The sequence below is a fragment of the Dipteris shenzhenensis genome, chromosome 9, assembly GCF_047967505.1.
Source record: "Dipteris shenzhenensis isolate YYH24624 ecotype China chromosome 9, Dip_SZ_1.0, whole genome shotgun sequence".
In the NCBI taxonomy this organism is placed as follows: domain Eukaryota; kingdom Viridiplantae; phylum Streptophyta; class Polypodiopsida; order Gleicheniales; family Dipteridaceae; genus Dipteris; species Dipteris shenzhenensis.
This window is the reverse complement of record NC_141604.1, coordinates 39,615,502-39,638,605: the sequence shown is the minus strand read 5'-3', so window position 1 is coordinate 39,638,605 and position 23,104 is coordinate 39,615,502. Positions and strand designations below refer to the sequence as shown.

General features: G+C 43.5%; 1 protein-coding gene across 4 annotated transcripts in view; it reads right to left on the bottom strand.

Moving 5' to 3' along the window:
- LOC147898623 (uncharacterized) overlaps window positions 1–23,104 on the bottom strand; it is a 60,434-nt gene that overhangs the window by 29,268 nt on the left and 8,062 nt on the right. For all 4 annotated transcript variants that reach the window (XM_087378958.1, XM_087378956.1, XM_087378957.1 and 1 more), the window contains 3 exons: window positions 17,530–17,777; window positions 16,738–16,866; window positions 16,453–16,609 (listed from right to left, as the gene is read on the bottom strand). In XM_087378958.1, coding sequence (XP_087235084.1) covers window positions 16,453–16,609; window positions 16,738–16,866; window positions 17,530–17,777 — 534 coding nt within the window. The remainder of the gene's footprint in view (window positions 1–16,452; window positions 16,610–16,737; window positions 16,867–17,529; window positions 17,778–23,104) is intronic.

Sequence of the window (23,104 nt, the reverse complement as noted above, 5' to 3'; positions counted from 1 at the left end):
TGTACTCCTTCTGTGACAGAAACAAAAGTCCCTTGGACCTGTCACGAGTAATCCGCATGCCAAGAATATGGTTTGCATCACCCAAGTCTTTCATGTCAAAAGACTTATGCAGTTGTTTCTTCAAAGCACTAATCTCATGCTGAGATTTACTGGCAATTAGCATGTCATCCACATATAGAATGAGTAGCATCAAACTGCCATCCTTTGCCCGTTTGGTGTACAAGCAATGATCGGTCTCACACCTATGATACCCTTGGGACTGCATGAAGGCATCAAACTTCTTGTACCATTCTCTTGGTGCCTGCTTGAGTCCATACAAGCTCCTCTTGAGCTTACACACAAGCTGCTCTTTCCCTTTAACAGCATATCCCTCTGGCTGACTCATATAGATCTCATCATGGAGATCTCCATGAAGAAAAGCAGTCTTCACATCCATCTGACATAAATCCATGTCCTCATGAGCAACAAGAGCTAACACTGCTCTCAAAGTAGTCATCTTGACTACAGGGGAAAAGATCTCATCAAAGTCAATGCCCTTCTCCTGCTTAAATCCCTTGGCAACCAATCTGGCCTTATACCTTGGTAAAGCATTTGAATCCACTTTGACTTTGTAAACCCACTTGCATGGCAAAACCTTTCTGCCTGCAGGTAGCTGCACCAAGTCCCATGTATCATTTTCAAGTAGGGAGTCCATTTCTGATTGCATGGCTTTCTCCCACTTCCTTTTCTCTGTTCTTCCCATAGCTTCCTTGAAGCTGGAAGGCTCACCACAATCTGTCAGCATAATAAAATCAGCCACATTGTTGGCTCCTGGAACAAACCTGTCAGGAGGCCGTTGTACACGGGTGCTCCTCCTAACAAAATGTTCCGGATTAGGCTGTTGTCTAGCCTGTTCGTCATGCATGACGGGTGGCTGTACCACCATATCTGGCTGTTCTACAGCCCCATTTGCTGGCATATTCAGTGGTGCATCATTGGCAAAATTATCTGGCTGATTTTCAGCCTGTATACCCTTTTGAACAGGGTTATCTGCAGCAGCCTGCTGCTGCATATAAATGGGCATTCTTTGCTGTCCGACATCATCATAAACAACCCTCCTGTATTCCATAGGTTGCACGGGTTCTTTGTGTACACTATCCTCTTTAAAGATGACATCATTGCTGCGTATAATCTTCCGTTTAACGGGATCCCATAACCTGTACCCCATTTCACCTTCGTCACCATAACCCATAAAGATGCATCTGGAAGACTTTGGCTCCAGTTTGGTGCGCAGTTCTTTGCGTATATGAGCAAAGCACTCGCAGCCAAACACACGTAAGTGCTTATATGAAGGTGGCTTGCCAGACCACACCTCCTCTGGCACTTTCAACTCCAAAGCCTTGTTCGGCGACCTGTTAATTATGTGAACTGCTGTTTGCACGGCTTCTGCCCAAAAGCCATGGGGCAATGCAGTATAAGACAACATACATCGAACCTTCTCCTGAATAGTTCGATTCATCCGCTCACTCACACCATTTTGAGATGCATTATGAGGGGCTGTGAGTTCATGTTTAATGCCCTTAGCTTCGCAAAACTGTACAAAAGCATTTGACACATACTCACCCCCATTATCGGCTCTGAGGCATTTCAGCCTGCGACCTGTCCGATTCTCCACCTGAGCGACAAATTTCTTGAAAGCATCTAAGGCCTCGCTCTTATGCTTCAAGAAATAGACCCACACTTTGCGTGTGGCATCATCAATAAAAGTAATGAAATACTTTGCACCCCCTAGTGATAGCTGTGGCATCTCACACAAATCAGTGTGCACTAGATCAAGCGGTGCTCTATTTTGGGGAGTTCTCCTCTTATGAGGAGTCATAGAATGCTTGCCAAATATGCAATGATCACAAGTAGGCAAATCTGAAAATGAAAGAGACGGCAGATAACCCAAACGTGACAGTTCTTGCATTCCTTTAATGGACATGTGTCCCAACCGGCTATGCCACAATGAAACCTTTGGCAGCTCGGTTATGGCAACAACATGATTACCTACACTAGAAACATAAAGAGGGTACAAGGTATCACTCTTATAACTCTCAGCCACTACAACCTGGCCATCAGTAATAACCCATTTGGAATCCCCAAATGTGGTGTGGTAACCACTGTCATCCAACAAGCCAGTGCTAATCAGATTTTTCTTCATTTGCGGCACATGGCGAACACCATCAAGCATAAATATGCGTCCATCAGGGAATACTATCTGTATACTGCCAATCCCTGCAATCTGACATGCATAGTTGGTCCTAAGATGAACAACTCCATGAGTACCTGTGTAGGAAGTAAACCACTCCCTATGAGGAGTAACATGAAAAGAAGCACCTGAATCCAAGAGCCAGGTGTGCATGTCATGGCCATCAATAACCAAAGTATGTGCAATTACAGCAGAAGAGCATAAAACATCATGTATGTCACTGTCACTATCCTCTGCTGCAACATTCACTGCATCCAAGTCATCTGCCTTGGACTTGCCTTTGCCTTTGCTTCCACTGCCTGCATCTTTTGCCTTAGCCTTCTTGGCTTTCTGATCCCGTATAAACTTGAAGCACTTAGACTTCACATGTCCCTTCTTGCCACAATAAAAGCATTCAATATCCTTTTTGCCACGGGACTGACTGCGGGATTTGGACTTACTAGCAGATCTCCCCTTCTGCTGAGTCCTGCCTCTTTCCTGTACCTGCAAAGCATTGGAAGACTTGCTGCCCATATTGTTCTTCCTGCTCATCTCCTCCATAAGGAGAGAGCTCTCCACATCAGCATACATAAGAATGACATTTGAATTTGACAGGGTGGTCTTGAAAGTGTCCCAACTCTCAGGGAGGGTACACAACAAGAAAGTGGCCTTGAACTCCTCATCAAGGTTCAACCCCTGTGCAATCAGCTGTGTAAAGATGGCATTGAACTCACTCAAGTGTGAGGTCATAGTTGTACCTTCCTTCATGCGAAGATCAACTAGCTTCTTCAACCAATAAACCTTACTAGCTGAACTCTTTTGGGCATACAACTCTGCTAGCCTCTGCCATAGGCCATAAGAGGTCTTTTCAGCCTGAACATTGAACACAAGAGTATCAGAAATAGTAAGCATGATAGCTGCCCTTGCGGACAAATCAAGCTCCTCCCATTCATCATCTGCCATGTCAAATGGCTTGACACCCTTCACCCTTATGGGCTTAGAAATCTTCTTTAGCATAAGTACATTCAAACATTGTTCTGCCCATAATGCATAATTGTGTGCTCCTTCCAATTTTTTTATGTTCAGAATTGAAGATTCACTTCCCCCTGATGCCATATCAGATAAGGAAAGTTCCTGACTCCCTGTAAGTCAAAAAATGACTGAATAAAGTTCTGATTTCTCAGAAAAAAAACCTGCTCTATCAAGAGCCAGGAGCACTCACAATAGTGCTGTTTTTACTGTCAAAAGAATCTGCAGCAAAACAAAAAATTTCCCTCCAGTTACTGTACCTTTTGACACACTGTACCGTGCTCAAATAGGCATAAAACAGTAATTTCAGAATTCTGCAGCTGTTCCACAAGTGCTTTAACAGTGCATCATCAGCTGACGAAGCACAAAACACTGCTCTCCTGATCACTTCTCCCACCTCAGATGAGGTATTGCACTGATTTTATATGCATAAACCACTTGTCATACACTGTTTTGTTCACTGAAAAAGAAGCTCCAGACTCTTCAGCCTGTCACAAACCTGCAACAGAAAATGGGACAAATCCCAAGCAATCACCCTTCTGCCAAGGGGATAAAAGGCATCTGAAGATCTCAAACAGTAACCCAAGTTCTCTAAAGCAAAATCTGGGCAAAAGCCCCTTGATTTGACACCTGTACCAAGTAAAACACACCTCAACACTGAGGTAGCATACAAAATGCAGCGCTCTCCTGGCACTTTCACCTGACAATGCAATGCATAAACAGCCCTGTGTACACAATAACAACACAGATCCCAACGTACAAACACTGAAGAGAAAATCTTTTGAGCACTGTCAACGATGGACAGTTAGGGACCGAGTAAACTCGATGCGCCCTGGCCAAGCGTGGCTCAACTGAAATTTTCCAAGGTGTCGTACACAAAATGTGACCTGCAGAAATGTCACTGAATACACTGCGGAAACAAGACCAATGTGGGCTCCCTGGCTCCACACTGCCTCAAGGCATACACTGCATAAGCTTCCAGGCAAAAGCCCTTTGAAAATTGTCACCCAAAAGCTGAGATTTGCACTCAGCAAAAGCATAAAAGTCCTCTTCAACACACAGTTTTGAGAACTGAAAATGATCCGGGAATGAAGAGCAGAGTGCTCTCTCTCCTTTTCCTTCTTCTCCCAAAAAAAAACTGCAGTACCTGCTGTACTTTCTGTACCTGTGTACTTGTGCAGAGTACCACTGTACCTGCTGTACCTGTGCAGGGTACAGATCCAAAGAAAAAAAAAATTTCGAAATGCACTTCTCTGACGAAGCTCCTTGACGCAGCTCCAAATCGAAATGCACCTCCCTGTCGCAATCCGTACGGCGGTCCGTACGGTACGGTCGACTGTACGGTGTCCGTACGGCTGTACGGACGGCCGTACGTCCGTACAAGACTGTACGGCGCGCGAATCGGCTCGATGCCTGCGCCTGCGCGCTGCCGCCGTGCTGGCCACTAGGGCACTAGGCCCGAGGGAAGAAGGTAGAGGGAGGGGATAGACCCGGAGTGGAGAGGGAGGGATAGGCTCTGATACCAGCTGAGAGGGAAGGAATGAGGGAGAAGTACAACGGGGAGAGAGTGAGAGAGAGGAGTGACACCAAAGATGTGGGTGTGAAGTGATGAGCCACACCACAAACTCTTAAGTTTTATTAGGATTAGGTTTTTCACCCTATGACTGTCTTAAGACAGTCATAGGTGTCATATCTTTAATAAAGGGGTGGCAATGTGCCTTTACCCCAACAAAGCCACCATGCAACAATGTTTCGAGAGGCCCAAGACCCCTCATGAGAGCCTACATATAGGGAAGTGAGAGCTGCATTCTTAGATCAATATGCTCAGGAAAGAGACCCCAATGGCATTTGGAAGGAGCTATGCAATTATCAACAGGCGCTGAACCAAGATGTTGATCAATACTTGATTCGTTTCTCTAAATTGTGGAACCATTGGAGAGTAGCTTTACGTCCGGAGATCCCACACAAAATGATTAAGGAGAGATTTGTTGCAGGCCTTATGCCGGATCTTAGATTGAAAGTGGAACTGAAGAACCCTCTTCGATTTGATGAGGCAGTACGGTATGCACAAGAGAAGGACTAGACGATGAAGAGATTCATACAATTGGGATTCCAAGAAAGTCCAAAGAATCCAATATTCAATTTGAAAGTAGCTTCATGGAGGGTACTTACAAGATTTGGAAGCAAAGCATGAGTGGAGTGCCTATAGGTATAGCAGATGGTGATGATATGGAAAAAGTGACCAAGCAGGTTATTAGTGGAGAACAAGTACAGACACAAGAGCGGCATGAAAAGCGAATAGGTTTGCGTCTGCATGTGATGCAAGGATGAGATATGGTATATGTAAGAATGTTTTGCATGATAAGTGGGCCTTGAGACCTAATTGGGATGAAGACCTTATGGACAAAAGTTTGCTTTCTCATAAAACAGAGGAGATGCAGGTATTGTCTTTTGAAGTTCTAGCTCAAGATCACACAGGTACATGTAGAAGAGCTTCTAGATGCACTTATCATGGAGAGGGAAGTAGTGTTGCAGGGTTATGTGATGGAGTCTTTGACGATGCTTTCTAGTTTCTACATCTATGAAATAGAATTATGGATGAATCAATTGTGGAAGGAGAGGTTCTGGGTGTTGCAACGAGTTGGTGTTGTGATGCACTCGAATGTTTATGTGTGGGTGAATCCCTATGTGGTACAGGACTTTGACAAGATGATGGATTGGGACACCTTAGAAGATGTATGGCACGATAGCTTACCTTTGGATGCTTTATCAAATGATGACAGTTTGTTGTGTAGACATTCTTGGACAATGTGGCTGCCGTTTCATAGAGGAAAGAGATGGGTACAATTGTGCTTTGTAGGGGATAAGATGGTTTTTTAATCCAGTTTGTTTGCTTATATGTGGTGAGCGATGGACGAGATGTATTGGCTTGTTTCTATTTGATCCAAGAGGATAACAAGGCGTTGGACATGAATGTCCGCAGCTAAGGGATGGGCAAAAATGATAGGCAGATTTTGAGGACCCCGATTTTGAACTGCTAGTGGTAGGAACTAAGCGGAGCTGACACTGTTATACATGTTATGTCATATTTGCATGCTAGGACTAGAAGTTTATTTGCATGAAGATAGAAAGTGATTGTTGATTGTGGAACTATTGGTAGATAGGCCGCTTTTCCCCTTCAAAAGTGGGGAATCTAGCACTCTCCAAAGTCCTGCACCTTGCACAAACAATATCCCATACTTTAACCCATTAGAGGTTAGCCAAATGCATGTATTCTAATTCTTGAACTATTCCTAGTCTCTTGTGGGCATCCCCACAGTGGTCACTAACCAATGCAATGCAAAGGAAAATGAAACTAATTCTACTTAACCGGAGTCAACTTTCTATGACCAAGGTCAATATAAAAGATTTCTATTTATTTCTTGGGAGAAGAACAAATGCATGACAAAGAGAGAGAGAGAGTTCATTAAAGTCTTCAAAAGACCAAAGGGTCTATGACTAAAAAAATCAGTTACAATGAGTTGAATGGTGAAGACACTAAACGGGCGTCTGCACCCAGGACGAATACAAACACACCTACTAAATATCTGAACCTACGGTGAGCACTAAGAAGGAAAGATCTGCAATGTGGTATCACTATGAAAGTCCGTTGTATGTTGTCAAGTCTATTGGGTGGCTGAGAATTAAAAAGAAAGTTGGCAGAGAGAAGCCCCGGTGGTGATTAGTGCCAGAGGGGCTTATTTGTTGAAGATAACTGCACCAAAAATTTCAGTTTCATAGCCGCAATGCTCAAATTTGAAAGCACAATGTGAAGCTAGAGTATGACCCATTTCCGTCCACCTTCATTTTTGGCATCAAGAGAGCTCCTAGAGCTGTTCTAGGACAGGCTGCCCTGTTTAAGTTAAAACCACCTTTGCTTGAGCTGTTTTCCAGGTGGTTTTTGACCTGGTCTTTGGTAAAGGTTAGCGCAGGCTGCCTGAATTTTTTGTGGTTTCCTCGGTTTTACCATCTGAAAAGGCTTTCATGCTGTTTTGAAGAAAACCGCCCCTCACTCCTGTTTTGGGATGTTTGAACCAGCCTTAGTGCTGTTTTACTGTGACGCAGCAGTTCTGCTCCTGGCAAACAATATTTCTGTTAGAATTATTATTATATTCTAGCAGTGACCAATGTAATGTAATAAGTAGGTTAGGGGCACTTTTCCCTCATTTGAGGTTTCCCCCCTAACCACAGTTAGTTCACTAACTACGGTTAGTGAAGGATAAGGTTTTGTCACTAAGACAAAACCTTTCCCTTTTGTTGTACTTCTTCACTTCATCTATTGCAACGTTACATTCAGCTCTCTTGCTCTCTCACTCTACTCTCTCTTTCTCACATTTGGTATCAGAGCAGCAAGATCCTGCTCTTTGCTTCCTAGCCCGCAAGCTCCCTACTCCCACAAGCTCCCATCCGTACAAGTCGTACGGACTGTCTGTACAGCTGCCGTACAATCCGTACTACAGCCGTCGTACTGTTCCGTACACTCACCATCCGTACCGTCATACCTTCCGTACAGTCGCGTACAAATTCTGTACATCCGTCGTACACACAGCCGTACTACTTTCGTACATCTTCGCCCGTACTTTCATACAGATTCGTCCGTACTCCTTCCGTACAGTTCCTTCCGTACGACCTTACACGTCTGTGGGAATCCGTATAGAGCAGCGCATGTGCCTTTCGTACACTTCTATTGCAGAGCCTTCTGTGCAAGCTCTATCCTTGCAGGTACTCTAGCAATTTTATTTTCTGGCAGGCATTGTTTGCAGATAGCCATTTTCTGGCTTAGATCTTGCAAAAATTTGAGGCATTCCGTATTCGTGGACAGACATTGCAATTGGGTTGTAGGTTGTCCAAGAAATTGGGGCTTTTGCAATTACACTGCAATTTTGCAATGAAATTTCGGGCTTTTGCAGGCAGAGTGCAATTTGTGCAACATTTGGGGCTTTCAAACCATTTGCCCTCTTTTGTATGCAATCTCCCACAAGAAATTGGGGCTTTTGCATTTTTACAGGTAAAAGAGCATTTTGGAAGTTTGCAAACAGTTTTGGACTCAGTATGAGTCAAATTGCAGACTTTTGCCACTTTTTGCAGATTCTATTTGCAGATTTTTGGGCATTGAGCAGAGCATTGTGATGCATTTTAAGCCTTTGACATGCTGTGACAGTATTTGTCACTGTGGGCATATTTTTCTTTGCAGATTTTACTTGTGCATTTCATATCCCAGGAAGGGATTTCACTTGGTCAGTCTGCTATATTCTTTGAGATTATCTGGTGCAAATGGCTCAGAACAACTCAAATGAGGTGTTTGGGGTTCTCACACAGGAGGATAAGTTGGATGGCACCAACTACTCCTTGTGGAGTTTCATGGTTCGCAATATCTTAGTTGGCAGACATCTTTGGGATTATGTAAATGGAGATGAAGAAAGACCAGATACAACGCCTATACCTGTCACTCCTACAGCAGGACGCAGGGGTAGAGGTACAAATACAGCACAAGTGATTGGAGCAGCCGCTCCAGGAGCTCCCACAGCAAAGCAGAAAAGATGGGACTCTAGAGATGCACAAGCTCTTTCAGTAATTTCTCTTTCTGTCAAGAGGTTCATTATACCTCATATTCAGTCATGCAAGACATCTATGGCAGCTTGGGAGATACTTGAAAGTATATTTGCAGCAAGAAATGATGCAAGAGTTTCCTTTCTGAAGCGAGAACTTTCTCATACAAATATGGAGGGAGATTCCATGAATTCTCACCTCACAAAGCTTCAGGACCTCAGGGAACAATTGCTGAATATTGATGAAGTCATTCCAAATTCAGAGATAATCACCACCACTCTGAACTCTCTTCCTGAGTCCTATCTCAGTTTCCACACCTCGCTGAAGGGGGGGCAGCAATCCTCTCTCCTTTCACGAGTTGGTAGGACTTCTCTTGCAGGAGGAACAAACACGCAGAAATATGGCAACCTGGGCTGGCGAGCATGCTATGCTCTCCAAGTTCAAGCCCAAGGGTAAAGGGCAGCATAAGCCACATGCAAATCAGCCCACACATCAGCATAAAGCTGATTCTGGACAGCCTTCTTATAAGGCATAGGGTGATACAAATAAGCAGAAAAAGAAGGGCATCTGTCATTATTGCAAGAAGCCAGGTCATTATATTGGAGAGTGCAAGAAGCGCATAGCCAAAGAGAAGAAAAGGGATTCCGGTATGGCTGTGTCAGATGCATCAATTCCACATTCTCATGATGGAGGAGATGTTGCAGCCAACTTGGTTGAAGAGCACTATGCCTTTATGTCTTGCACTTCAGATTTTACAGAGGGTAGTTCTATAGCCACTAATGATGATGACACACATGCTTTCTTGACTTGCAGTTACGATCCTTCAAAGGATGAATGCTCTTTTAATGTTGATGAGACACTACATACTTGGTATTTTGACAGTGGTGCTTCAAAGCACATCACTTCCAAGAAAATTCTATTTGGGACTCTGCATTCTTCACCCACCAAGAAGAAGGTAACTTGTACAAATAATTCTTCTAATTCACTCCTGTGGAGTGGAAGACATTATTCTCACATCCACTGATGGCACAGATTTCAGAATTTCAGATGTACTCTTTGTGCCAGGCATTAAGAAGAATTTGCTTTCAGTGTCCTCTCTCAATAGAGGAGGATTTCATTGATGATGACAAGTGTGCAGTCAAAGACAAAGAAAATGACTATGCTTTGAGGTTGTCTGGCACTTTGTATCGGGGTCTTTTTCAACTTGATTTATATGAAAAAAGATCCCATCTTGCATTATCAGTTAGCACTCCCACTGCTGTGATGCAGAATGCGGAGTTATGGCATGCCAGGTATGGGCACATGAGCTATGGTAGCTTAATGACACTTCAGAGGCATGATATGGTTGATGCATTACTTCCTTTGGAGTCGCCTCCTACTCATGCATGTGAAGGTTGCATTCTTGGCAAAATGCATAGGCTTCCCTTCAAAAAGGATGGTGCAATAAAAGCTACAAGAAAATTGCAGCTTATTCACAGTGATGTCTGCGGTCCCATGAGGAAACCTGCTTTTGGGGGGTTGTGTTGCATATGCCCACGTGCCTGTGGAGTTTAGACACAAGTTGTCAGATAAGGCACTCAAATGCATTTTTGTGGGATATAGTTCACAAAGCAAAGGCTATCGTCTCTACAATCCTGCTACACGCAGGATTTTTGTTAATAGAGATGTTATATTCTCTGAAAATTCTACACATACACATGCTGAATTTCAGATTCCAGCCTCTTCAGATGATGTGTTTGAGGGGATGCTTCCTATAGCATTTGGTTCCCCCGCTGAAACTCAGAATTTACAACAACCTCCACCAGCTTCACAAGTACAGATTCAGCCCCTAGCGGAATTGGTACAACCTCAGGGTGTGAATGAAGTTGTCAGGCAAGAAATTCAAAAGATACACGCAGCCAAAACAGTCTCGCATTGGTTGCTTCAGACTCTCAAGGAGAGTAGGCTTGAAGCTCCGTTGCCTAGCAGAACAAGTAGTGCAGTAAGGCACATGGAGGGAGCTCATTCAATTGAATCAGCTTATGCAGGTACTCTTCTTGATGAGGAGGAGCTTGAGACATTTGAAGAAGCAAAGAATAATGTGCATTGGATGAATGCCATGCACGATGAGATGCAGTCCATTCATAAAAATCAGACTTGGGATGTTGTGGATTTGCCACCAGGTAAGAATGCCATAGGTACACAGTGGGTTTTCAAAGTCAAAAGAAAGCCAGATGACTCCATTGATCGGTACAAGGCAAGGCTGGTTGCAAAAGGATATGCTCAGAAAAAGGGCATAGATTATGAGGAGACTTTTGCTCCTACATCCAAGATGACCACCATCAGGTTAGTTACAGCAATGCCTGCAAATTTTGAATGGAATGTTCATCAGTTGGACATTAAAACAGCTTTCCTTAATGGAGACTTGTTGGAAGAGGTTTATGTCAAACAACCTCTGGGCTTTGAAATTTCAAAAAATGCACATCAGGTATGCAAGCTGAATAAAGCTTTATATGGGCTGAAACAAGCCCCACGTGCATGGTATGCCAAAATTGATGCCTTTCTAACCAGCAAGGGACTGCATAATAGTCCAACTGAGAGCACCCTCTACATCAAGAAGGATGGGGGGGATATTTTGGTCATCATTCTTTATGTAGATGACATGCTGCTCACCAGATCAAATGAGGAAGTAATTGCAGATTTCAAAGTCCAATTGAAAGCTACATTTGATATGTCAGACTTGGGCTTGTTACATTTCTTTTTGGGGATCCAGTTTATTCAAGAGAAACGTGGCATTGTTATGTCTCAGTCCAAGTATGTTCAAAAACTCTTGGACAGATTCAACATGCATGATTGCAAGCCTATGTCCACTCCCATGGAGTCGGGGCTGAAGCTTACAATGCATGATGCAGGTGAATCAATTGATGTCACACTCTATAGCCAGGCTATTGGATGCCTCATTTATCTCTGTAATACACGACCTGATATTCAGTTTTCAGTTTCTCAGGTGAGAAGGTATATGCACAGCCCAAAGATTATGCATTGGCAGGCTGTAAAACGCATCTTTCGTTACTTGCAAGGTGCAAAGTCTTTTGGCTTGATGTTTCCCAGGGGGAGTGACTTGCAGATGCATGCTTACAGTGACTCGGATTGGGCTAGAGACTATGAAACTAGGCAGTGCACCAGTGGGAATTGTTTCTTTCTAGGACATGCTTGCATTTCTTGGTTGAGCAAGAAACAATCTACAGTGGCTATCTCCTCATGTGAAGCTGAGTACAGGGCAGCTTTCACAGCAACAATTGAATGTGTTTGGTTGCGCCGTTTGTTTGCTGATCTTCATCTTTCATTGGAGGGTCCTTCTCCGATTCTCACTGATAGTCAGAGTGCTATAGCAGTGGCAAAGAATCCTGTGTTTCGTGCTCGCACGAAGCACATTGAGGTTCACTATCACTATGTCAGAGAGAAGTTGCATGCAGGAGAGATCAGTATGATCTATGTGTCAACACATGACAATGTTGCAGACATCTTCACCAAAGCACTTCCACGTGAAAAGTTTGAGGCATTTCGCAATGCCCTGAACTTATCTCCTTTTGGTGATTAATCATTTCCTTGTACATGACATTAGCACTGCAAGGAGGTGTTAGAATTATTATTATATTCTAGCAGTGACCAATGTAATGTAATAAGTAGGTTAGGGGCACTTTTCCCTCATTTGAGGTTTTTCCCCCTAACCACAATTAGTTCACTAACTACGGTTAGTGAAGGATAAGGTTTTGTCACTTAGACAAAACCTTTCCCTTTTGTTGTACTTCTTCACTTCAGCTATTGCAACGTTATGTTCAGCTCTCTTGCTCTCTCACTCTACTCTCTCTTTCTCACAATTTCAACTAGTTTACACTGACTTTCGACTGGTTTTCACAATTCTGTAATTGCCTCTGTTCTGGAGCATTTAGTGTGCTGTCCTATAAACAGTACCAGCCCTGAGAGAGGTGGAAAAACCCTACTTCTTCCCAGAATGTCAAGCTTTCACTGAGGGGGGTACTTTTGCCTCATGTTTGGCAATTGTCGGCACATTTGAACTGTTTCAAGGTCCTTCGCTGTCCTAAAACCAGAGATTAATTCCTGGTACAATCAGGAGGTTGTGCATAGTTTGACCAAGCATTGGCTTGTGGGGCACCGAAATTTGTTTGGTGCAATACCATTCACCGCACATGAAATTTCTAGCGCATTACTTGTGCGTACATCTGAGATGGCTCAGAATCAGAATCACAATCAAAATCCGAGAAATGTGTTTGGGGTTTTAGTCTAGAAGGATAAATTGGACAGCACCAATTATTCCATGGGGAGTTTTATGGTGAAGAATCTGTAAGTTGCAAAAAGTCTTTGGCATCACAAGTGAAAAGGTCCGCCCAAGAGATACATCTTTTGCTCCTGCTACACCTCAGCAAGGAGGTAATCCGTTTGTAGCACTTGCTGTTCCTACTCAGGATCATAGGAGATGGGATGAGGCTATGTCTCTCATTGCCTTGTCTAACAAAAGGATTATTATACCTCATATCCATTCCTCCAAGACTTCCAATCAAGCTTGGAATACAGGGAATGAGGCCAAGGTTTCTTATTTGAAAAGGCAACTTGATAGTGTCACAAGCAGAAAGCTGATTCAATGTAAGATTACCTGACTAAGATCCAAGATCTTAGAGAACAATTGTTGGATATTGATGAGGTGATATCTGGCAGTCAACTTCTGCCCACTATTATGCACTCATTGTCAGAGTCAAATATTGTCTTTTCATTACTTTTATAAATCTGTCCATGGGGTAATACATTTCGACTCACTTTCCACGAACTAGTGGGACTGTTATTGCAGGAAAAAGAAGATGAATATTGATGTGCATGATGGGGATCAAGCCTTGTTGCAAGAAAAAGCCTCTTTTGGTGGCTATTAGTCTAGGACTGATTCAGCTCAGCCATCAAAGAAAATATGCAGGTCATCACAAAAAGAAGGGTCAATGCCATTATTGGAAGAAGCCTGGACACCATACCAATGACTCCAGGACCAGGGATGGAGAAAGAAAAGAAAAAGAAGGAAGCCAGAATGCTATCCGATTCCAATACATCAGATACAAACAAAGGTAGTGCTTCAAACTATGTGGCTGACGATTGGTCCTTCTTGGTCAGTAGATATGATGACAATCATGAGATTACCTGACTCGGTGTGAATGATGCTTCGACTGCAGTCTAGAATTTTGATAGTGGGGCTTCCAGGCACATTACTTCAAGGAACGACTTATTTGCTGAGGCAAGTGAGTATCTTATGACAACAATTCCTCATACCTTGTGAAGGGAGTTGGAAGGACTTTGCTGTCATGAGTTCATGGGACTGCTTTATGTCTTCCAAATGTCCTTTATGAGCTAGGATTAAGTAGAATTTGCTGCCAATTTCCTCTTTTAGGAGAAGATTTTGCTGTCATTTTTTACGATGATAAGAGCATTGTTAGGGATAGAGAAAAAAACTATTAAGTAGTCTTTCTACCAGCTGAATAAACATGAATCAGTTACTTCAGCAATGAAAAATGCAGAGTTATGGCATGCAAGATATGGCCCTATGACCTATGGCTGAAACCTTGACCATCTTCAAAGTCAACTCCCATAATCAAATCACAGCAGTTTGGCTAGTTCGCACTTAGGAAACAAGCCCAAGAACAGGCTGGAACTCAAATCGCAGCAGGGGAAATCAATTAGCAGCACCTTGGGGCAAATCGCAAATGTGGATGAACTCGGTCTAAAAGTTGGAAACTCCAAGTAGCGTGTGGGAAACTCAACAATGGGGTTGGCAAGTGAACCTTTTTTATTTTTTAATTTTTTTAAGATTTAATAAACTTTTTTTTTTAAAGAAAGAGGGGGGGGGGGGGGACATTAATCAAAGCAAACGACTACTTGAGACCAAATGACATCCAAAAATAGTACAAACCTAAAAACTAAAAAGAAACTTGGCTTTCAAGCTCCCCACTTTTGATCTCCACCTTTAACTACTGCTAATTAATAGACTACATGACATCCAAAAATAGTACAAACCTAAAAAGTACAAAGAAACTTAGCTTTGAAGCACCCCACCTTCGATTTCTACCTTCAACTATCATTAATTCTATTAATGTAGTAAGTCCAAAAGCTTAGAAAGCTATTAAACCTTGAGTGCATTTTTCATAAAGTGCTACATGGGACTAGTGCTGCTACATGGGAGTAGTAGGGCTACCTAGAGCAGTTAAGGGCAAGTTTGACATTTCCCTAAAAATTGCCTATTTAAGGCTCATGTTCAGTTTCATAACTATGTTTGGATCCTTTTCTACTGCCGTATCACATTCAAGTTGCCTTTCTTGTGCCTCATGCACATTGAGCTTGGACTCAGTTCTACCTTATGCTTGCATCCGGGCATTCTGAAAATTGTCATCTTATGAAGATCTTTGAACAATGCCCTCAAAAACAATAATTGGTCGTGGCAAGAAACAAAAGACAGCCAGATCTACCTTGCATGATTCAAGACATTATGAAGGGTGTGAGCCATGGTACACACAGCATACGATTGTTCATACAAAACAAAAGTAAACCAAATTGATGACACCTCAGCATACAAAGTCAACGATTACCTCATTGACCTGCCAACTCATCTTGCCACATCACACATGGCACATCATCATGTCATGTACCACCTTGGCACCTCCCCTTGCCACCTAATGTTGCCACCTCATACATAAAGACACATCATCAGGACATGTCATGTGCCACCTCACCCACTACGATACATCATGAGACATGTCATGTGCCACCTCTGCCACATCATGCCACCTCACCTTGCAACTATTCTTGTCACCTCATACATGTTAACACATCATCAAGGACATGTCATCTGGCCACCTAATGCCTCATCGTCCCATGTGGTCACCAGGGTCAGCTCACATGACCTTGAAGTAGAATCAGGAAGGTGGTGACACCTCCCACACCCAACAATTGACATAAATATGAAGCTCACAAACTTCTGCGATGCCTGTTATGTGAGTCCCACAGATGAGCGAAGGAAAGAGGCCATTAGTCACCATAATTTGAATCCCATTAATTTCACAGTCACCAGCCTCCAGGGCCAGCCAATAGCAGCAGGAGGACTAGTACATACTCCAGGCTGTTTAGGGGGCAACCAATCAATCCAATCAGAATGACCACCTTGCCATCCATAGTTGCTCAGGTAGGGCTGACCATAGTCAGCCCATGTAGGGCCGCAGCCGGCCCATGGGCCTGTATATCTGCCTCGATTCAAGACAATAGGCCTTATTGTAATGCATGCATTTGCTATACTAACAGATGAGGGAATGAGTAACGAGTTTGAATGCAACGAGAGCAGAACCGAGAGGCAATGGGTCAGAGCGTGGACACATAATAAATTTTTGAAAGTAAATTCTTGTTTCACCAAAACGAAGGGGGGCATGGTGGCAAAATGAAAGCCTACAAATGAGAGTACTAGTAAAAACAGAACAAGCATCTCCTACACATCATCATCAATTGTTTAGGCATGCCAATAATCTCAAAGTTTTAAAAGAAAGACTGAAGGATAAATGCACAAGAGTAGCATAACAAACCATAATGGAGCTGCTTACCAGTGTTTTGGAGACTATTTGCCTCTTTCTCCAACCCCTCGATGCGGATGACAGCAGCATTGCACCTACCTAACGTTGCATCTTCATCAGAAGCAACATCATGCACAGATCGATAAGCTGTTGTCAACTTTTCCTGAATTCCTCCCAGTGGAACTTTCTGTAACATTCAACACACCCAACAAAAGTGGGACACTCAATATCGACTCAAAACAAAAACTAGCCACGACCTCAATGTGAATGTCAAAGTTACACTCAATTGTTACTTTGCGATGTACTTGCTCTTACAATTTTGATAGAATGACTTGATTTAACATGATGCTCCAGCAACTCAGGTGGTGGATCATTTCCAAGAAGTTCCTCTCTCAAAGTTCTCGCTCTGGACCCAAAGACCTTCCTTTCATCCCATATATCTACCTGCCACATTTATTCAAGGAACCTATAACCTATTACAGATTATTAAATCTATAACAATCACGAAAACATTAAATTTTAAAAATAATGGAGCGTTAGGTGTTCCTCAGTGCTTCTTGGGAAGCAGTAGTCTTTGATTCACCCACCTCTTTATCAACAAACTGACAAACAGGAAGATACAAGCTCTTCACGTGTTGCGGGCCCTGAATCTTTTGTGGTATTAATGAAACCAATAACTATGTGTAGGTATATACGAAAGCACAACTTGAAAGCTGAACATGATGCATTCCTTTGTCCTGCTACAAAGCAATGTTTCCATGCTTTTTGGAATGCAATAGAGAGAATTTGCTTCTTCTCCACTTACGATAGACTGCATAGGAGACATGTGCATGCCTGCTTATAGCCTCCCCAATAATCATAAAGATAGCCATCCAGTAAAAACTGCATAGGAGACAAATACATGTCTGCTTATCTCCTCCCCATCTAATCCGTATATACTATAAAGGTAGTCAGCCAATAATTCCTTTGTGCAGATAGGTCAAACCTGATGACACTGCAAATGGATCTAGGACTTACACTGGCCTTTCTTGTTGTAAGGACAATTCCGGACACAAATATGGATAACATTACTCCGTCGAAATCCCAGAGTTGTATAAATTCACTTACCAAACGCATTACTACATTTCGTCCATGATCATCACCCTTTTCAATCACATCCTTCAAGGCTCCAGGGAGAATCCTCCAGAATTCACTAACGAATTCCCCACCCCTGCGCCTGCTGTTCTGCAGAATATCATTAGCAAGGTACAAAAAGGCAATTCGCTGCTCCTTTGGCAACTCTCGAAACTGCTTATCCCAAGTCTCCACAACCTGCCGTGCTTTTTTACGGTGAAAAATGCACCAATGTGACAGAGCTGAGTAGTGTATAGGAAATAGATTGCCATAAGTATAGCCAAGCATTCACAATATAGTCTTCAAGCAAACTAGAGGACTCAAACCCCTTAAATAGAAGATTTCTTAATTAAAACAAAAGTAAAAACCCAGAAATAGTGTAGATGTAGACCAAACCCATTAAAGGCAAAACATAAACAGAGGACAATACAATCATAAGCAAGTGAAAAGCTGGGAAAGAAACTTCATTATGTTACCAAAAGTCTACAACTAACCACTCCTAATGGTGCTCTTTCTCCAGCATCCATTGTCTCTCTGCTTGTACTCCTTCCACTCCCTCTTAGCAACTAGAGCATTGCATCCTCTCTTCTTTTTCCCTATGTTTTCCTTTGAGGTTATGCATTCTACACCATAGCACAACTCCAGTTTTCCTCCGCTGCTCAATCCACTGTTTCTTCTTTTCTTTAACCCATTGAAGAAATTTTACCTTGCTGCCTCAGTCTTTCTAAAGTTTCCTATTTTTCTTCCTTCACCCCATCGCTATTAGATTCTCTCTCTCTCTCTCTCTCTCTCTCTCTCTCTCTCTCTCTCAGCCTGCCCCCCCTGTACCTGCTGCCCGCTTCCAGCCCCACCCCTCCCTTTTGTCTGCTCCCCCACCCCCAACCCCGCGCCTTTCCTTGTTCCCTGCCTGCATCCCGCTCCAGCCCCACTCCCCTGCACCCTTCCCCACCCCACCTACGCCATTCCCTGCACTCTGCCTCTCAGCACTGCCCCTCCCCCCCCACATTTCTTTGCCCATCCCTTTCGCAGTTCACTCCCCAGCAGCCCCTCTCCTCTGCTTCATCGCACTCTCCACAGCCTCTCCAGGTCAATAAAACCAGGGTTATGATCTTCAACAAATCGAGGGCATTCGTGCATAGAGAGCAGTTCATCTTTGATAGGTTACTGGTGGAGATCATCGCATCCTACACATATCTGAGAGTACTTTTCTCTGGCCCGATTTTCATGATGAGACCAATGATGCAGGGCCGACTAAGCAGGGGGTACACCACACTTGCCAGACTTGAGTGACAATGCTTTCACTCTCAATTCCAGCATCCCCAAGCCAGGTCTCTTCTCTTTTTCTTTGATTCTTTGGTCCGCCCAACAAGTACGTATAGCAGCCCATGCTAGGGCCTGATCTATCAGAGGTGGATTTGGCTCAGGTGGAGAGACTCCAGGTTCTCTTCTAGCACAGATGATCCACAATAAGTAGTCCGTTTTACACAAAATCATTTTGGTTGAGATTGGGGTCTCCCCACTCAAGTTTGAAGCAGCATGCTAGGTGATCACATCCCTCCACCGAGTCATGGAATTTTTTGGTTCCTCGACCATGACATTAGCAGCTGAGGATGATCAAAGGTGTCGGTATGCCCGTACGTGCAGATGATTTGTGAGCCTTGGACTCCACACGGACTGATTGCCTCAATTCCAGTATACACTTGAGGCCCCCTCTATTGCACGAGGCTAACCAGGTCATTCAAGAGGATATCATACAGCTACACACATATAGGACCTAGTTAGCCCCTACTGAGCTTCCTAAGAAGCTCAGCCTCTACAGAGATTACTGCCTACAAATTTCAGAAGAGGGCTTCATCGACCCGCCAGGCTACACTCGGATCCATCTTTCCCACTCTTTGAGGATTTCGATTGGGCAGTTCCGTGTTTCTTCACACCGATTACACATTGAGACTAGACAGGCTGAGGGCATATCTAGAGAGGGCCACATCTGCACCGTATTTGATCTACAAGAGAGTCAGAAGAGCACTTCGCCTTCAAATGTTCTATGTACTATGAGGATCCCAAGCCATCACCATTGTCTTTTCAGAGATGGATTCATACCCCTCTCCGGCCTCTTGGTTTATCTGGATCAAAAATGTTTAGCGATCTTCATTCATGATGTCGTACGACACAAGGACCAACTGCTCAGCACACAGAGATGAGACCAAGCACCTTAGTCAAACTCCATCAGACCATGAGTTTTTCTAGGATAGCATGGACCAGCAGTCCCTAGGGAGATGGCATAGCCGAGACCAAAGCAAGAGACACAATAGCCCACCCGCCAACGTGTCAACGCACAGATAAGGCTTGGGCCTTGGGGATTTTCCCTCAATGTTTACCAGACCAAGGACATAGCCGATGGGGGGTGACAAGGTCAATTGTCCGATGGAGAGCTACTGCTAGGAGACCACAGTGGACAGCGCAAATTTGAACAGCATCCCCGCAACAATAATCCATTCTCAGCTGCCGAGTGGACTTCGTTCCTCAGACAGCATACAAAGGACAGCCACAGTGATACTACACTACAGATTTTTCCTTCTCCCCATGAGTTTAAATATTTAGTATTCATGTTTGTATTTGCCTTGGGTGCAGATCCACCATACTGGCTCTTAACCCATTCAGCTCATTGTATCTAATCTATGTATAGACCCTTCGGTCTTTCGATAACTCAATAAACTTTCTTTCTCTCTTCCAAGATACCCTTGCCATCGTTCTCTTGCCTCTCTTTCCTCCTTCCATTGTTTCATATGCATCGTTGTCGTGTTGCTTTTGTGCTAGCCCCTCGGATCAATTTCTTAGGATGAGTTCAAGCCTTTAGGCATCTTCTTTAAAAATGTTCTTCGAAATGAGAAGATTTATGACTGGTCCGTCACCGTGTAGTAGACATATCACACACAAAGATTTGGAGATGGTTACAACACTCTTCGTGCGAGCATGAAACACAGGATTCTTTGCCACTGCAATAGCACTCTGACTATCAGTGAGAATTGGAGAAGGACCCTCCAATGAAAGATGAAGATCAGCAAATAAACGACGCAGCCAAACACATTCAACTATCGCTGTGAAAGCTGCCCTGTACTCAGCTTCACATGAAGAGGTAGCCACTGTAGATTGTTTCTTGCTCAACCAAGAAATACAAGCTTTACCGAAAAAGAAACAATTGCCACTTGTGGACTGCCTAGTGTCATAATCTCCAGCCCAATCTGAGTCACTATACGCATGCATCTGCAAGTCACCCCCCCTGGGAAACATCAAGCCAAACGACTTGGTACCTTGCAAATAACCAAAGATGTGTTTTACAGCCTGCCAATGCATAGTCTTTGGGCTGTGCATATATCTGCTCACCAAAGAAACTGCAAACTGAATATCAGGTCGTGTATTGCAGAGATAAATGAGGCATCCAACAACCTGACTGTAGAGTGTGACATCAAATGATTCACCTGCTTCATGCATTGTAAGCTTCAGCCCCGGCTCCATGGGAGTAGCTATGGGCTTACAATCCTGCATGTTGAATCTGTCCAAGAGTTTTTGCACATACTTGGATTGAGACGCACCGATGCCACTTTGCTCTTGAGTGAACTGGATCCCCAAATAAAAGTGTAGCAGCCCCAAATCTGACATGTCAAAAGTGGTCTGCAATTCAGCTTTAAAATCTGCAATATTATCTTCATTTGACCCTGTGAGCAGTAAGTCATCTACATAAAGAATGATGACTAAAATATCCCCCCCATCCTTCTTGATGTAGAGGGTACTTTCAGTTGGACTGTTGTGCAGCCCCTTGCTGGTCAGAAAGGCATGAATCTTTACATACCATGCACGTGGGACCTGTTTCAACCCATACAAAGCTTTATTTAGCTTGCATACCTGAAGTGCATTTCCTGAAATTTCAAAGCCTGGAGGTTGTTTGACATAAACCTCTTCCAACAAGTCTCCATTAAGGAAGGCTGTTTTTATGTCCAACTGATGAACATTCCACTGAAAATTTGCAGCCATTGCTATCACTGACCGGATGGTTGTCATTCTGGATGTAGGAGCAAAAGTCTCCTCATAGTCTATGCCCTTTTTCTGAGCAATGGTGCCATCGGGCTTTCTTTTAACTTTGAAAACCCACCGTGTACCTATGGCATGTTTACCTGGTGGTGAATCGACAACTTCCCATGTCTGATTTTTCTGAATGGACTGCAACTCATCGTGCATGGCATTCATCCAATGCACATTATCCTGTGCCTCTTCAAATGTCTCAGGTTCCTCCTCATCAAGAAGAGTACCTGCATAAGCTGATTCAACTGAAAGAGCACCTCCCCCATCTCTTACTGCACTCCGAGTTCTGCCAAATAATGGAGCATCGATTTTACTCTCCCTAAGAGTCTGTAACAGCCAATTTGGGACTGTTTTTGCTGCATGTATATCTGCAATTTCTTGCTGAACAACCTCTTCCACGGCTTGAGAAGGTGGTATGACATCCTGTGGCTGAATCGCAGCATGTGGAGGTATCTGAAAATTCTGATTTTCATCAGATATATCAGCAGGGGAACCCAAGGCAATGGGTAGTAACCCCTCAAAGACATCACCGGAAGAAGAAGGCATATCAAATTCAGCTTGAGTGTGAGCTGAATTCTCTGAAAATATTACATCTCTACTGACAATGATCTTGCGTGTGACAGGATTGTAGAGATGGTAGCCCTTGCTCTCTGCACTGTACCCAACAAAAATGCATTTGATTGCCTTATCAGACAACTTATGCCGAAACTCAACAGGCACATGAGTATAAGCAAGGCATCCAAAGACACGGAAATGATCCACAGAAGGCTATCTCCCTTACCAAACTTCATAGGGAGTCTTGGTCTTCAAAGCTTTTGTGGGTGCCCGATTCAAAACATAATTGGCACACATGAGACCTTCAAGCCAAAATTTGTGAGGCAATTTTTTGCTTTTCAGCATACATCTATCCATCTCCATAAGAGTACAATTTTTTCTCTCAGCTTTCCCATTTTGCTGAGGAGTTAGCCTCACTGTAAGCTGATGTACAATGCCCTTGTCTTTCAAAAAAGCATCAAAATCTGCAGACAAGTACTCCCCTCCTCTATCTGTGCGTAATGTCTGTATCTTGAGCCCGGATTCATTCTCAAGCATGGCTGCAAAGTGTTTGAAGACCATAAACACTTCTGATTTGCGTTTCAGCCCATAAACCCAAGTGTAGTTGGAGTAGTCATCTATAAAAGTGACAAAGTAAAGATGACCACCCAATGATGGAGTCCTCATGGGACCACAGACATCACTATGGATAAGCTGTAATTTTCGAACAGCTTTAACTGATCCATCCTTCTTAAAAGGAGATCTGTGCATTTTACCAAGAATGCACCCTTCACAGGCATGTGGAGGAGGTGTTTCAAGAGGCGGCAATGCATCAACCATGGCATGTTTTTGAAGCGTCATCAAGCTGCCATAATGCATGCGTCCATATCTCGCGTGCCATAACTCCGCATTCTGCATAGCCGCAGTAGGAGTGGAAATTGCAAGAGCATGTGCT